We start from the raw sequence: 18,318 nt of genomic DNA on the forward strand, positions 1-18,318 counted from the left end.
AATGTGTTAACCTGACATTACTTTATTTTTTTAAAAAATAAATTATCAATACATATAAGCTAATAATTAAAGGTGACCAGCTAAATATTAAAGGTATAAAATTTAATTTTGAAGTTGCAGTATTGTCTACAACTACTCTAGTTCATAATTGAAAATTAGACACAAATCTTTTTGGTTTAATGTTTTTCTAATGTTACTGTTGAAAAACAGATTATATGAATTTTGATAAACCAATGTAGTCACTGGTAAGCTCAGGTACTTGAAGTTAAAATCATGTAAGAGCCTATGTAGGCTCAGCAAATATACATTTAGTATAAAATATATGTAACATTAAAAAAAGTTTAAGCACTAACAATAATAAATAACTAGCTGCAAACCAACGCATTAATGTATTTATTGAGAAATGTTATAAGTAAATAGGATAGTATGTTTTTTTCCATTAGGAACTTAAAACTGGGCCTTCAGGAACATGTTCTTAACAGATTTCAATGTCCAGAGCAGAAGTTATACTAGGATAGAAGGTAGGCAACAGCACAGTCCTGCATTATCTTGCCAAATTGCCATTTAGCTTGTAGATGTCTAAATACCACAAGAACACCTCTGTTGCTCATTTCAGTGAAAATATTCCACTGCCTAAAATTTTTGTGTTTCTGAGCTCAGACCACCATAAATCCTGACAAGTAACTTTGCATCTATTTATTCAAAATAAAAAAATCTAAATGGATCATGAAAGCATCTCAGCTGTTTAAGACAATACAAGGACAAAGAGAGCATTTCTATATTTGCTTGTAGTAAAAGCATCATTTTTTAAATCTCTTTTACAATATTTGCAATTGGTAACAGCTACAATGAATGTGTTAGAGACATGTAAAATTATCACAGAACAGCTTGGGTTAAGAGTGATGCCAGATGAATGACTAAAATAGGGCATTCTGGAATCTGAAGAGTTACAGTTCATCCAACTATCTTCCTGAAGAACTCATGTGAAGCTGAGCTTTCCAGGAAATATCTCAAGGGACAATATAAGAAAAACCTCCAACTCATGCTATGTGGCTAGTTCTGAGAAAAGACATTGCAAAAATGAGACAAAGAAGTATTTTCAAAGGATCAGTGCTGGTTAGTAAAGCCCTAAGTCATGTAGCATGAAAAGGGACTGGTGGCAAACACCAAAATCCCTAGAGAACAAGCCACAGAAAGGAAACAATACTCTTGATTACAGAAAGAGCAGAAGCACAGACAGATCTGCAGCTGAGATACTGTGGAAATTCTCACAAAAGAGATGACCTATGTGCTGAGCAATCTTTCCAAGGAATAATATAAAGAGTCTGCTATGGCCTGGAGTGTCAAACTAGTCTTACCACCACAAGCCAACTGACAGCCAGAGGAAGGAAATCAACTCTAAGCATTCAAAACAAATAGAAAGCTGCATGAAAATGGAATCAGACATCACCTGGCTGAGGAAAACAAACTATGAGAAAATGAAAAAAATTGTTTCTCTTACTGCTACATTTGCATTTTGAAAATTATGTTCAGAAATTATTATGTTATAGACTTTTATCCAGAGTTACAGTTGGGTTTTTGTTTGGTTTGGGGGTTTTTGTTTTGTTTTGGCTTTTGCTTAGTTTTCATTAGTTGTATAATAGATAAACTATTCAAAATATATCTAAAGTCTGTACTATATTATTTAAAATAATTTCACACCACTTGTTCCTACAGTCATATTTCTTTTTGTCTGTATACAGATTTAAAGGTAAGCAGGTTACAGAAATTCTGCATTCCTAATGTGTTTTTTAAAATTTTACTTCATTTGCTTACACAGAGAAAACCCTCAGGAAAGTATTTTATGAACTTTTATTGACTCTTGTGACTTCACAAATAAATTCTAAAAAGAAGAAAAACCATGAAGAACCATTCATCCACTGACTTCCATTATTAAATAAAACATATTAGTGGATGTATCAGGGAAAGTTGTATGTACAGAATATTCTCATTTTGTAAGCAGGCACAAATCAGTTTTGCTTTTGCTCTGAACCAGCCCAAAGCTGGGTGCAAACACCACCCACAAGCTCCACAGACCTTCAGTTTCAGCACAGCTCTGCGCTAATACAGCCCCACGCAATTCCAGATCAGAATTCCCATCAAGTCCAGCAAGATTTCTCATATCTGCCTGCAGAAATACCTTTCCACAGTATCTGCTAAAAACTTACTGCACATGACAGATTTAGTCCTTTTTTCTCGTCAAAAGCTGTTAATATCTACCCTAATTTTTTTAGAAAAATGGTGGGACCAGAAGAAAAAAATCAAGACCAGCTCTCTGTTTGGTTAGGACTGATTACAGTACAATCACTCTGGTTAGTGTTAGTATACAGTGCTGTATTTTAAGACAGCTTACAGCTCCAGTCCTAAAATAAACACAAATAAAATACCATTGCACTGAGTATGAAGGAAGACTATGTTCACATAAACAGGCCTCAGAATGCAACTCTGAAGACAGCTCAGTCAGAAGAGATAACATTTGTGCTATTTTTGGAGCTTGCCGCCTTCAAACGCATGCTTCATCTGCTGCAGCAAAGCAGGTCATGCAAGGAACATACACTTACAGTCCCAGGCACGAATTATTTGAATTTTGTCTTGAATTTCCTTAATATCTTTAAAGATTTAGCAACAAAAATTAAATCTGGGAGCAAGGCAGAGATAATTGTTTAAAGAATCTTCAGTTTAGTAGTTGGGTTGGAAGGAGATTGTTGCTCTTAAAGCTTAAACAAAACACACGGTTTTGGAGACAAATTCCAGTCTTGCTAATGCATTTGCTTGCTGGAAAAAGAAAGGGAAAAAAGTTGATTTATTGGTTCTGACTGTTCAAGTCTCATCACTTCATAATTCTCACCAAGACTGTCATATGAAAAAAAATCTGAAAAAAAATTTCTAATATTTAAAATTTTGTATGTAGTTCCATCTGAATTCAAATTTCAGTGTAATCTTTCCTTAACTGAAGTAACATTAGATCACCTGTGTATCCTACTATCTCTGAAACTTGCATAGTTTTCAGATGAGTGGCCCTGTTTACTGGAATGTTAAGGATTTATTGGAATTTTATTTGGGAATTTTATGTAGAGAAGCCCATTAAAATCAGTAGGAATATTTCTGCGCACTTGTGAGATGTCCAGTCAAGTTACTACTAATGTTTTATTACCTACTTTTGGAGTGTGACCATGTTCATGAATATGGTTATGACTGTTCAGTTAACTGACGAGCAAATAATGTTGCAAAAAACCTGATTAAATAGTTTCTATGATCTCCCTTAAAAGGATTTATTCACTTTTTAACACAGGTTGTCAGACGTGCTTCAGCAGTTAGGAAAAGGCCTTCTGTTTATTTTACTAATAGCAGAATTGAATGAGACAGGTTCACTGAGAAGTCTATAAGATTCATCATACCTTCAGCTGTACCAGATGCACATCCACATGCTTGCTGTCCGAGTCCTGCTGGACTGAGTAGGTCAGATCCCTGACCCTTTCAGACGTCATGCGAAGCCAGGTCTCAATTTCTGGCAAGTGGAGAACAATCTTCCAATCAGCCCCAGTGTGCAGAGGAGGAGGCTTTTCATACTGCTGGCCAGAGTCGAGCTCCTTCATGGCATCTTCTTCCCCTTCTTGTTCCACTGTGGGAGTCATGTTGATGAGCATGGGACAGGCATCAGATGGCATCGGATCCAGTTCTTGTGTTCTCATGGGGGAAACTGCTACATCCATGGCTAACATGGGGAAGTCCACAACGTGCTTCTTTCAAAAATAGCTGCAAAGATACAAAGAAAAGACATGGCTGTTTTAAGACCAAATTTAACAACAAAATTTTCAAAGACAAGGAGTAAATGATAATGTCTGAGAGGTGGTGTACTTCTAAATAAATTCTTCACCCTATGATCTATACTGGAAGTTCAAAACTAGTTAGATTTATTCAAAATAACTTTGTTGATTTGAACAAACAAGATCTTTGTATGAGAAAGATAACAAATACTGCATTTCTCTCCTTGTAGATAATTACCTTGAAAATTACAGTTTTCATTTATGAAAAATATCTTCTAATTTTCTACGACTGCAACATAAATATATGAACATTGACAAAGACAGCAGAACATTACTGAACTCCACAAGTTAATACAAGACTAGTATTCATAAACATATTGGAATGTATTCCTTGGCCTGAGATTTAAGACTAGACACAGAATATCTCAAGAGTTATTTAAATTTCCCAACTGTCCACTTGACTATTGATTATGTACAACAAAAAGTTTGCAGGCAAACTTAAAGCACTATTGAGGACACTTGGTTGATTTATTGATTTTTGTTTTCAACTTGAAATTCTAGCAGTTTTTTAGATTAAGAACTGCTGCAATAAGCAACAACTCTAGCAAAACATAGAGATAATAATTACAAATGTCAAAATATGTACCAAAATTAAAACATCATTTTACAAAGTGGCCTTATGAAAGCCCAAATGCTAAGTCATCAATATACACTTATGAGGTCCACTGGAAAAAGTAAATAAGTAAAACATTTTACTTTGTGCCTCTTTCCCTGTATGATCTAGCTGTATGAGGCTGTCATAAACCCTACACATGACAAATTAAAAAACAAAAAACACCTTTAGTTACTTAACATAAAAGTTATAAGATTGTAGAAAAACCAGTGCTTTCCACGATTAAATCAACTACGCTGCGGCTTCTGAGTTATATTCCTAAATATTTCATATGGAGTCTCAGCATCCAGAGACTACTCTCGCAGGCAGTGAGAGTATCAAATTAGTATCCAGACACAATTTCACTTCTTATAGCCAGGAAGGCCAAAAAAATTGTATTTAATGTTAATTTGAATTTATTTCCTACCCTGCCACTACTTAGTAAATAATCTTCTGCACATCATGCTCACAAAACTATATTTAGATATTAAACTTATACTAAATATTAATACTAAATATTAATTTGGCATTTCAGAATAACATTTTCTATCAGTGCAACCAAGAAAAAGGAACAAAGGAAGAATCCAAACATTCTCAGTGCCTGCTGTACAATTTCAAACTCTCTTAGCTCAAATTTTGAAAAATTCCAAATTAAATGATGTTAAATAAAAACATCTGCAGCACTGCTGAATGAGATTAACATTTCAGGATGCTGAGTATTTTCCAAGTTCATCTCTTTTCATTGTCCATTTTTCAGCTTAAACTCTGTTGCTGGAAATACTCAACATACATTGCGAGAAAAATCAGTGTAAAAACATTTTAGTTTCAGACATTGCTGATCATAGCCCCAGTTCTTAAGCAGAGGATTCAACTGTTCTAACAGCCAAAACTATCTCAGTATTTTAAACATATTCTTTATATTATTTCCTCCCGAAAATGAAATTTTGGTGAAGCACAGGTGGCCCTGATTTCTGCCTGTTTATTGTTAAACATGCCTATCAGCAAAACAGTTGGTCGTGAATCACTAAATGATGCCAAAACACAGAAGGGCAGCACTTGCTTCGTAGTTTTTTCACAAAAATAATAACCCCTGGCACTCCTACAGAGTTTTTCAGTATGACTCAGCTCTAGTAAGGACATTAAAGCAATTAGCAAACAGAAATGAAAACATGCTCCTGCAGAAGCAAACAAAAGCTGGTCCATGCTGCATGCAGAACGTACTTCTAGCTTTCATACACTGAGTGTGCAATTAGCAACCATTAGGAACCTGCTGACCTGGTTTTTGTTACGATGTGCTTGACTCTGTAAGAGTGGCTCTCCAGCATTACAGCTAATGCCTCCTTAATCCTAGTAGCTCTTACAGTCAAGTCCTTTAAATCCTTTCCTTTCTGCCAGATCACAAGAAGTTGCAACACTTCAATTCAGAATAAGTGGAGAAATTTCAAAATAAACAATTCTTTTCATAGTCTTAAAAAAGAAAAAAAATTAAAATTCTACAAAGGTAATAAAATACACTGTGGATACTAATTAGCAAGGTCTGTGAAAGCTTTAAAAAGCTCACAGATGCCTGAAAGGAGAAACTCGCAGCTAGAAATTACGGAATCCAAACACTAGGACACAGATTCTTTTAAATGATTCTTGGCAAAATAAAAAAGGCATCATCTTCCAACTACGCTGCGAGGAAGGACAACTGAAAGGCTCTCCTGCGCTGTTCAAGAACACTGGCACCGAAGGAGTGCGGTGACACGGGAGCTCCCAAAATCCCCGGAGAAACCGAAAGCTCCACCTGCGCTGCCCCCGCAGCTCCTGCGCCCTGGTGCGCAGCGGCGCCTCTCGCTCGCCCCGGAGCGCACCCTGCCGCCGCTGGGAGCGAAGGGAGATGGGAAAATCCCCCAGGCAGAGGCGCTTTTACACAATTCTAGTGTTGTAGTAGGAAATAGCGAACAACAAGGGCCAGCGGCAACAGCCAACCTCACAGATATATCTATTTTATGCAATTCAGGAGTTATCAAACCTGCCGAAACGCTTTTAATCAGAAGTAGGTTCTGCCTTTTGGATTACCGAGCATGAGCAAGCCTTGCATTCGTGAAGCTTTATTAAGCCACGAGCTACTGAAGGTGACCCAGCTGGCTGTTCTTCACTTCATTCCCATATGGGCACTTGCATCTACTGTCCACTCGCTATGTCCTTTCTCCTCCAATGTTTAGGAAAACAGTTTCATGTGGAAACACGGAAGGTGGAAACGGCAAGATAATGCATGGAAATCCCAACGGTCCCAGTATTTGCATCAAGTACCATAACAGATACATGATAAATTTTAACAAAAGCGATTTTAATTTGAAATTTGAAATGTGCATTTAAGAACTATAGGAAGCTGTCATATAGTGGACTTAAAACATCTGCTAAAAAAAAAAAAAAGGATAGGAAATGATGATGACGTTAAGCAATACTTTGTGGTCATATATTGATATTTTAAGTGGCTGATTTAAATGCTGGCCTTAAATTTTGTTATATTTCTGGAGTAGTTTGTTTTTCCAGATTTTGTGAGATGTACAGGTAGTGAACTGTAAACCACTACAATAAGTGTTAGAACAGATATTAAAACTGAATAAATTTTTTAGAGGTACTCTTTATACTTTGCAAAATTAATTTTTGAAATGAAGTAAAGAAGGGATTCATTTTCTTCTAAGAAGGACCTCTATCATTGCTGAAGATTTTTTATGAAATTTAAAAGCTATGCTCTGTCCTGTTTTCTTGTACCCAGAGCAGCTGCAAAAACTGACCAATTTTATATTTGCAGGTGAACGGGTGAAAATTCAATGTCAAATGTCTGGTCAATAAAAAGTTCATCTTTCAATATATGACAGGCATAACCTTAATTTCATCACCACAGTCAGAGTGAGAGTTATGATACCATTATTTCTAAAATATACTCCTCAAATTATTTCTTTCTGTCACTTCAAAAGCTACTGTTTCACTCTGCTGATAGGACACATTTAAGAACTATACAACACAGATCCCAGCTTGCATTCCTTCTGGTGGGAGAAAAAAAATAGATTAATTGAGCATATTTTTTTGCCTTGTATTGATTCTTCTATACAGTCTTACATTGTCATGGATACTTTTATAAAAGGTGAGAGATCCTGTGTAAGCACATGCACACATATGCTTTCTATCTTCATCTTTAGTAAGTGCATTATGCCTAACAGATGGTTGATTACCTTCCACTAATCACACAGACAATCTCACTTTCCTCTGCTTCCCTGCTCAGTCAGATGCTAACACTCTTATGCAAAACATAGAATGTCTGTGTCAACCATAATGTAGTTTATCAATCACCACAAGCCTTGAAAGGCTTCTTGCACTCATTCTGCTCCCCAGTTGTTCACATTTCCCTTGTTTATAAAGTGCAGGCCATGTTCACTCTGCCAGCTATCAGATCATCCACATTTTCCTCCAATAGCAGCTAGTCCCTGTCAAAAAAAGAATCATTAAGCATTTTAAGCCACAGAGTAGTCCAGTCATTGATCAGTGGTGCAGACACTGGGTCAAATGAATGTTAATGAGCTCTAATTTCGCTTACTGTCACATATTGTTAAAATCAGCCATAATCACTATACAGCCACCTGTCTGTCAAGTAAAAAATTTATTTCAACCTCAAAAATGCCACAAAAAGCCCAAAGAAACTCCATCACTAAATAATTTTTCTGCTTGATGATTTTGAAATCTAATGATGTAAATTTTAACATCAGATTTAATGAGCTCGTTCATGCTGAATTTTCTTAAATAGATCCAGTGAAAATGAATGTCTCACACAGCCAAGTTATATTATAATGTCTTTTCCATTTCAGTAGTCTCGGGAATTCTCTGCCAAGTTATAAGGCTCATTATATTTTTTCTTGAAAATGTAATCTGCTGTATAACTACAAAGATAAACTGTGTCAGTACTCAAAAAAACCTGAAATATATCATGTCAGTAACATATAGAGCAAATTGAATTTAATATCACAGTAACACTATCCATGCTACACTGGTCCTGTTCCTGATTTCCTATATGATTTAAGAAATAAAACAATTTCAAAAAGCTTTGAAAGAACTGAATTCTTATGGAGCAAATTCAGGTTTTTCTCTTTGTATCATTCCCCGTGAATGCATTACAAAAATAGCTCCTTGCAAATATTTTATTATTACATTTAAAATGCTGAATTGGATAATTTATCATTTAGGACTGCTTGGCCTCCTATTTCATATGCAAGACTCTTAGAAAGTATATCTGATAGGGAATATGATGATACCTCAACTCCTGCAGGATATAGACCAGAGAGGCTTGCACAGTAATTCCAATATTAAACCTGAACCCTAATGTGAATCATGATCACAATTTTTAATGTGACTGATTTAAAGTCCATTGAAAAGTCTTCCCCCAAGGATTTAATGGCAGCAAAGCCAGACCATCAATTGTTAACTGTGAAAATCCAACCATGGAAGTTTGAGTTCCTGATTACATGAATAAATCAGAATTTAAGACACTCCAATGACCCAGCATACTCTTTGCTATCTACTGTTTCTCTTTCTAATACAAGAAAATGTGGAACTTAAAAGGCAAGTGTTCAGACAGAAACTGGAAATTTTTGCAGCAAATCAGAGGAAGTGGAAATTCTACAGGAGGGTTTAGCAAAGGATCTGTCTGAAGCTGATGGCCTAGCAGGAGAGACTATGAAGCAAACCAATAGCTAACAAGATTTAGGCATTATATACCCAGGCAATCTACAAAAAGCCACAGGTGAGATAGGCAAATTATTGGTTGTGGTGTGCATGTCTTTCATTTGGAACTTCTTTGGTTCTTAGGATATCAGATTGTAAAGAAAGGTTCTACAAATCCTTTCACATGGTGTTTATGTCATGAAAAGTAGTAGAAAATGTAGCAGAATAAGGCAACACCACTTTTTCAGAGGAAGAGCCCCTGCTGCTTTTGAAAAAGCCACATTATTTGTGTTTTCCAACTGATCGCAACTGCTTTTGAAAAGATCCAGTGCCAAAGGCTAAATGACTCTAAATAGCTATGGTATAAGAAGGAAGGTCCTTGAATGGACAAATAACTGAAACAGTAAACAGTGGAATGAAGAATGAATGCAGATCACATGCAGGGTTTCACAGAAACCTCTGCTCAGCACTGTGGTTCTCAAACTGATCAATGACCTGAAATACCAGTGAAAAATCAAGTGGAAAAATTCTGCAGAAGGTATTGAAATACTTGAGACAAATATAAACTCGAAGTACATGAAAGATGTTATTACAAGACCAAAACAATTGAGCTATAACATATAAGAATAAAACTAATATAGACAAATATTATGTGTGTGGAAAAGAAAAAAAAGTTCAACAAAAAAGCGAAGTCTTGCCCAAAACAGTACATTAAATTTATATGCTCCCAGCTCATGTAATTTTATGTTGTCACTTACAAAAAAGCAGGGAGACTATCTGGAAATTATCCCGTTAGACAGCTGCTATGAGGTACGTCAGAAAAAAAATTCTACACTACAACATGTACAGACATTGAAAACAATTGTGTCGTGCCAGACTCACACAGACAGAGGAATGTATTCAGAGAGTCAAACATATTGTGATGAGCATGAGCAGTTGTGTTTCCCAGTCCTTTCTGACTCAGTGCAGGTTTGCCCTGCAGCGAGTAACAGTGTTTGGGAGATGATGTGGTACAGAGATTAGCATTAAAATGGACAAAGACAAATTAGCTGCTTCATATTAACTCATCATTACTTCAGCATCCTTTATTAGCTAACTGCTCTAGACCACCTTAGGCTTTTGTTGTCCTAATTTTCATTCCAGGAAGCCAGCAATACATAGTGACATCTTTTATATGCTGATTTTTCAGCATATACCTCAGTGTATGGGTTTTTGTTGGGTTTTTTTCATTTGTGTATTTGGGCAGGTTGTTTTAACTTCCCTGGATAAAGTAATTTTTTCATTCTAGTGGCTAAGAGTGAGCCAAACATTTGCAAACATAAAATATTTTTTCCCATCAGCAGTCAGATGGTGAAGGATGCAAAATAACTATTCTAGCAAGAAGGTGCTGTCTTGTTCCAAAATTTTTCTCCAAAGAGATAGTGTGAAACATCATTTAAATGGGAAGATAGCAAAATCAAGATTAGGCTTGGCTGAATACTAATCTGGATTTAAAATGGTCTTTCAGTATAGATGGAGGCAGTGAGATATAAGTGAGAACATTCTGAGCTGTTTCAAGAGATCTGATTATTCACTTGCTCAGATCAAGTTTGCCTCTTTAATTATATACTTACCTGGTAGCTGGTAACAGGATGTTTTTAACTGAAGGTTAATTGACTCTGCAAGACTGATCTGTGATTGGAAATTTGAGACAGAAAAATTCTCATGTCAAAAATTTCCTGTAAATAACCTCTTTGAATTCTTAAACCAATTATATATCTTTTAAAATTTTTCACAGGGGAAAAAAAGGTGAGATTTTTCTTAGTTGTCACTTGTTGCCAGTTGCAATTCTTGTTTGTTTTTTCTGACCTTTATTTTTCAAAAAATCTCCCTTTTCTCTTCCAAAACATAAAATAACAACAACAACAAAAACATTTCAGCAAATAATGGCAGTTGAAAAACACAGTGTTTTGATGCAAACAAATTTCACTGAAAATTTCCAGTCAGTCTTGTTCTTTTTCCCAGGTGTTACCTCAAAACCAGTATTTTCAGAATTTCTCCAATCACAGCAGAATGAAAGAAACTACTGCAACTTTTATCTCAAAATTAGGGAAAATAAAAATAATGTTTCATTTCAATTTCACACTCTAGTTTCATTGCAAATAAATGCTAATCATTTAGGGGAAATCTTAACACTATTTCAGGGAAAATTTACCAGGGGCTAAATGAGTTTATTCCTTTCTACCATGGAAGTTGATTATAAGAAATTAATTATTTGTATCAAGGAGCGATATGACCTTATAATTGATCAGATAAGAAGAACTTTCTGGCATGTGTTGTACAAAGTATGTCAGTCACAGCCAATGTCTCACTGCCCTGAAAAGTCGAACATCTTTCTCAAGCAGTCATTCAAAGACCTTCATTTCAGCTTCTTCCTTAAATATGTTACAAGTACTGCAATACTGGATGTTCCATCAATCAGTATAAATGTTATAAAAAAATAACCCAAACCAAGAACAATCCACCTGCAGAATTCTTCAGGGCACAATATTAGTATGTCAGACTCAACAGTGCAACTTCAGGTATTTAAATTGCCCCAGCCCCAATCCTAGTGATAAAATAGATCAAAACAGCCACAAGACATGGTGTGATTTCTGAAACTAGTTTTGTTACACTAAATTTTAATAATTTTATGGTAATAAAGACAGACTTTTGAAGAAATGGCTACTTTTTGGAATAATGCACAATGCAGCTGCTGAGACCAGAGAGCCCTTATGAAAATCAGTATTCCATGTTATATGAGACACAACACTGTGGCCAGATGGCCTTGTAAATTCTCACTATCATATAAAGTTTAACTAAAAATATAATACTGGTAAATATAATACTTTTTCAGGTTTTATCTAGAAAAACACCATAGCAATTGCTTTTTTTCTCAGTTTGGGGATTCACAGAAATAGACTAAGCCCGTTGGAGCACAAGTTGAGTTTTTGTACTGAGTCATGCTCATGGTAGTGTCTCGTGTCAGTAATACATCATCAAATGTGTGCATTCAGTTGTTTCAGACATTCAGTTATCACAATAATAGTGCATTGTAAAATGGTTTATTTTGGGGATTAATTTTTAATATACATTAAAACAAGATACTTGGTGTAGTAAAAGGATAAACCATGGCTTTAGTGACTATTTTGCATATTCTTTCCTCCTCAATCACCATGTGGATAAAATCCCATCACTTGATGTTGACTTACTGGTCACCTAAAAATAGATATCCAGTCCGGTTGTGTAATCAGTCGATTGACACTATCACCAAAGACAATGAACAGAGTTGCTTTAGAATCATAGAATGATAGAATCCTTAAGGCTGGAAAAGACTTGTGAGATCATCAAGTGCAACTGTCAACCTAGAGCCATGACCAAGTTCACCAATAAACCACATCCTTCAGTGGCATAGCCACAGGTTTTTTGAACACTTGCAGAGAGAGTGACTCCACCACTTCTGTGGCAATGTTTGACAACCCTGGCCAATAAGAACTTTTTTCTAATATCTAATCTAAACCTCCCTGGAGCAACTTGAGACCATCTTCTCTCATTCTTGTCACTTGTTATGTGGGAGAAGAGACCAACCCCCACCTTGCTACAACCTCCTTCCAGATACTCACAGGGACCAATAAGGTGTACTCTGAGCCTCCTTTTCCCCAGGCTTAGCAACCCCAGCTCCCTCAGCTCCTCCTCATCAGGTTTGTGCTCCAGACCTTTCCCCAGCTCCATTGCCCTGCTCTGGACATGCTCCAGCACCTCAATGTCTTTCCTGTCATGAGAGGCCCAGAACTGAACACAGGACTTGAGGTGTGGCCTCACCAGTGTCCAGTACAGGGGGACAATCACTGCTCTGGTCCTGCTGGAGAGATTTATTTCTTATAGAGGCCTGGATGCCTTTGGCCTTCTTGACCACCTGGGCACACCCTGGATCATGTCCAGCTGCTGTCAAGCAGCACCCCCAGGTCATTTTCCTCTGGGCAGCTTCCCAGCCACTCTGTCCCAGCCTGTAGCACTGCCTGGGGTTGCTGTGACCCAAGGGCAGCACCCAGCACTTGGTTTTGTTGGCCTTGGCCCATCGATCCAGCCTGGCGAGATCCTTCTTCCCTCCTACTGTGGAATTTTGCAGGGTAATTTATGATTGACTTAAAGCCTAAGAAAGGTATTTCCCCAACCCAGTGCAGAATTACTGTTTCTGCACTACACAAAATGACAGAGACAACTTTGTTGCCTCCACATGCAATATTATTTTTGTACTCAGAGTTTTTTCACCATCACCCTCTTTTAAATGCAATTCAAAAAAATTTCTTTTTCATCTCATTGTACCTCACACATTTTGGAAGAAAACTATGATAAACAGTATCAAAGGCATCTCTAAACAGGATTCAAGCATGTTTCTAACTTCATTTTGCATCTGAACTCTAGCCAAATTTAAAAATATTGGCATTGCAGAGCTTTGTTCTTAAATTCAAAATCAGTTTCAATAACATTGATAGTGGCCAAGAAAATTTTCAGTATTTTTCTTTGGTGAAATTTCAAGTCAGTATATATGTATGTATATATATAATTACTGGTATTTCCAGTTCAGCAACTTTTTCATCCTACTACCAATTATGTGCACAGTGCATGAAAAAAGAAGGGTATAAATGGGCAGAATGGAGAAATAGTCACTTATCCAGAAGTAAGAGCAATGTTGCCAGGGTTATTCTTCACACTTTTATTCTATATTTTCTTACTCTGTTTCACCTTCAAAGTTTGGATATTAAAAAAATTTTATATTATGAAGGAATAACACCTACTTCAGAAAATACACTTCTATCACTTTTTTGAGCACACTGCTACAAGTCAATCATATGGCTTCAATTTATGGGGGAGGGGTTTTATTACAAATTTTGTTCAGGAAAAGCAAAATAGATAGGCAAAATTTGTTCAGACATCTGTGTAAATATACAGCTGTGTAATATATGCATGCATAATATTTTATTCTTGCAAAGAAAAATACCATGGAAAAATACTAAAAAGTAGAAAAATAATGCACAGTCATTTTAAAACTGTGTGCATTGTACATGCAGATATATGATAAAGATTGCAATCTCACACGCAATTTCAATAATAATTTTTTAAGCTTGAAATTACTGAATTTATGAAAAGTCATGTAGTTTTCTATGTGATTTCCTAACCTTAAATAGCAAATTCTGTATTGAAAATACTATGCATCTGTTTGTGCTCTATGTAGCTTTTAGTCAGGAAATTGGGATTGAAATTCCATGAGACTTCCTCTCACCAGATGTCACTGCTTTCTAGGTTTGAAATGTTCACAAAATAGAAGTTCTTCCATGACACTTATTTGTTCCTCAACTAAACCAAGAAATTTGGAGGAGCATAAAAGTCTTTAAAACCCACTAAAAAGTTCAAAACATGTTAAACTGTTTTCTCAAGGCTGTTCTGAAACAGATCTTGGAGAGTTTCAGTTTAGTTACTTGCTGCTGCAACCTGGTATGGTACAGTAAACTATGCAACTGTGATGACTCTAGTAATATACGGACATGGGTTTTCAGCATAAGTTAAAATACTAACTTTTTGCCTGAAAACTCAAGCTTTTGTTCAGAGAGATGGAAAAATGAACATGATTTTGTGGAACCTACAGTTACCTGAACTTTCAGGATAATCACTTGCGAATGCTCAGACCTTGATTCCAACCACTGCATTTAAAAAAGTTTACCAAAAGTAGAATTAAACTGGAACAACTGAGCAAGCTCCACTCAAAACACCTCATAAAATTCTGTTAAAGGTATTTTCTTCCACAATGGAGGCCAGTTCCTAAAAGTAGCAGGAATTAGAGCTCTTGCTTTAAGATACCTGCAACCATTTTGGAAGGGAGGAAGAGCTACCATCATCACTTTTTCTTTCCAAATACAAGGAAGTGGTTTTCCTCCAGGCATTAGGCTTCACATTTAGTAAATGTGATTTATCTGTGTGTGGCAAGTAGTCAAGTATTCAGTAAATTGTTCAGTTGCACAGAAAAGAGAGGAAAACAAATATTCTGCTTGCATGTTCTTCATATGGAACATGAGACTGGAGGAAAAACATCACAAAATTCTGAATTGCACAACATGCTATCATCCTACTCTGATTAGGATAAGATATAAGACACATTCCTGTCCTTGATGTCCTTCATTGGCTTACACTGGTCTACACTGAGGCCATAGTGAATTATAGTTAAGGTATGTTTTGCCTCACACACTGCAGGAAAATATATGCTCTTAATTCTGATGGCAAATCTCATGCACCAAAGAAAGGTGTTGCAAGCACTCAGCTTTGTAAACACCACTCAAGGATAGGTTCTCAGGAACGTAATTTAGCAGGTTAAAAATGTGATATATGTCCATTTTATGTCCAATTTTGAAAGAATGCACTTTGTGAAAAATATGTAATGACATACTGTCTGCTCTGTTTAACCATCTGTTAAATGCTAATTTGCATGTGTTATTCTACCTTCATGATATAAAAACGTGATCACTAAGTTGAAATTAGTTCTGACCAGCCATAGGGCAATGAAATGGCATAAAGTCTCAGAATTAAAGGCCTTATTTTATCTTTTCTTCTGCTGAAATACCCATTGTTTCTTCAAAACTGACAGTACAGAAGTGCACTTCCACTTATTTAAAGACATATACTTTGTAAATTATTACACCAGTACCTATTTCTATACCTCTTTCATGATGGTGGGTCACTCCAGCACATTGCAGGTATAGTAAAAGTCTGCAGAAACAGACGTAGATGAAGTCAAAACAGTACAGAAAATGATGCTATTAAATAACATTAGATTTGCACATATCAGTCATCCCATCATTTAACCAATCCATGGAGAGTGGAATTTCTTTGGATATATTTTTTTCTTTCTTTCCTTCTGGACATTTAGACTTCTGAGAAGCAGAGATAAGAATGCAAAGAAATAGTAATATGACTCAAAACCACACCATAACTACATTTCAACAAGCTAGTGCAAGATATCACCTAAATATAAATTATACTATATATGTATATATATATGTATGTATGTATTGACACCAGGTTATGAAAATGTAATGGAAAAAATGAGTTATTAAAATACAACTAATATTTAACATTGATTGGAACATATTTTTTGCACTAAAACATCTCTCCTGCATCATACAAAAGTAGTCTGACAGGTTTAACACGGAAAGAGACAAACCATGAAAAACATTTCTGTGTAGTCTGCTCCTCTGCTCTGGTGAGACTTCATCTGCAGTGCTGCATCCAGATCTGGGGTTCCCAGCACAGGAAGAACATGGACCTGCTGGAGTGAGTCCAGAAGAGGGCCAGCAAGATGATCAGAGTGGAAAACCTCTGCTATGAGGAAAGGCTGAGACAATTGGGATTTTTCAGCCTGGAGAAGGGATGGCTTACTGTGACCTAATTTCAACCTTCCAGTACCTGAAGGGAGCCAACAAAATGGAGAGGAACTTTTATAAGGCCATGTAGTGATACAAAATGGAATGGCTTTAACCTGAAAGAGAACAGGTTAAATTAGATATTAGAAAGAAATTCTTTGCTGTGAGGGGGGTGAGGCACTGTACATGTTGTCCAGAGAAGTTGTGGCTGCCCCGTCCCTGGGAGTGTTCAAGGCCAGGTTGGATGGGGTTCTAAGCAACCTGATCTAGTAGAAGGTGTCCCTGCCCATGGATTGGAACTAGACAACCTATTAGGTCCCTTCCAACTGGGGCTATTCTATAATTCCATGATTCTTTTGAAGTCCGTTTTGATAAAAATTGCTTCAGGATGGTAATTTCAGGTTTAGGACTATGTTCCCTTCAAACAGAAAAAAACATGACATCAGAAGTAGTAAGGAAACAATCTGCAAAAAAAAATTTTAAAAAAAGTCATCTAGCTCATAAACTCAGAACAGTCTGTGATGAATTTCAGTTATTCTAGAGCCTAGTGACTGAAAATGACAGACTGGGTTATTCCAGCTGTCAGAAAGCTATCAGGAGAAACAGTGGAAAATGCTGGAAATCTCTGTGTTCCCAGCAGCTGTGGAATTAAATGCTATTTACAGAGCCTGACACAAATGATTACATTTTTTCCAGAAAAATCTTGAAATCTGTGAAAAGCTAAGAGGGAGGGAGAGAGAGATGAACAGTTTGCTGGGAAGGTAATTTCCTCTGCATTTGCCAAAATCTGACACAGTTAACATGACATGGATATTTTCTGCATCACTCTTTTAATTGGTAACTACACCCGTTGAATGTTTTAAACAGAAACAGATGCTTCTGCCTTAAAGTTATTTTGCAAAACAAAAGGGAAACAGCACCATGGATGAGTGGATCTGTTGGTCTTTTATGTTGAGAAAAATTGATTTTGCAAGGATTACAAAGTCTTCTTTGTGGAATGAAAACTATGACAGCTTAAAAACTCCTTTGAGTTTAGAATAGTAATTTATATACGACAATGTAATAAGATAATTGTCCTTCCCAAGCTTGTTCTTCCATTCACTGATAAACATTTTCAGGAGGAACAAAATCATATTATGATATAGAACATATCATACAAAGATAGCTACATGGAAAAATATTTTCCTGCTTTAGTGCTGTCATTCTTGTTCTCTGTCATGTAGATGTAGAACAAACCATGTCAGACACCTTCACTCTACTGCTTATTCTGCATTTGTTGAATAAGTAACTCACGTCCCTATACCTCTGTTTCCACTCTTTGCTGAGCAACTTCCTCAGGCCAAGAACTCTTTTCAGTACACACCAGAGGCAACAAAATGGAGCCAAACTGATATATGGGAATTTTAGGCATTAGAGGTTGTAAAAAATACCTTACAATGAAGGAAAGGAAAAAGCAAAGTAACAGACACTGTGGACATAAATGACTTACACAGCACAGAGGCAGTGTACTTACAGAGTCACAAGAAAGTACCAGAACTGCAAAATCATTTCTGGATTTCCTTGATACTGTAATTCACTCATGTTCACTGCTCTGTCATTTTCAACCATTCCATGATCCTGCATTTTTATCTTTCTCTATTCCTTTGAAGAGCACATGTAATAGTGTTATGATCTCCTCCTTGACAGAGGATCATACTTGATACTATAATGCAGGTAACTAATG

At 36.3% G+C, this 18,318-nt stretch overlaps 1 protein-coding gene across 4 annotated transcripts in view; it reads right to left on the reverse strand.

Annotated features, from left to right (window-relative positions):
• AKAP6 (A-kinase anchoring protein 6) overlaps positions 1-18,318 on the reverse strand; it is a 263,132-nt gene that overhangs the window by 211,784 nt on the left and 33,030 nt on the right. For 3 of the 4 annotated variants that reach the window (XM_085061926.1, XM_085061924.1, XM_085061927.1), the window contains exon 2: positions 3,438-3,795. In XM_085061926.1, the coding sequence (XP_084918052.1) occupies positions 3,438-3,761 (324 nt within the window). In that variant the 5' untranslated portion in view covers positions 3,762-3,795. Of the gene's footprint in view, positions 1-3,437; positions 3,796-5,733; positions 6,171-18,318 lie in introns of those variants that run through there. The other variant, XM_085061925.1, reaches the window with a different exon arrangement.

The sequence above is a fragment of the Lichenostomus cassidix genome, chromosome 5, assembly GCF_008360975.1.
Source record: "Lichenostomus cassidix isolate B80296 chromosome 5, HeHo_3.0, whole genome shotgun sequence".
NCBI lineage: Eukaryota > Metazoa > Chordata > Aves > Passeriformes > Meliphagidae > Lichenostomus > Lichenostomus cassidix.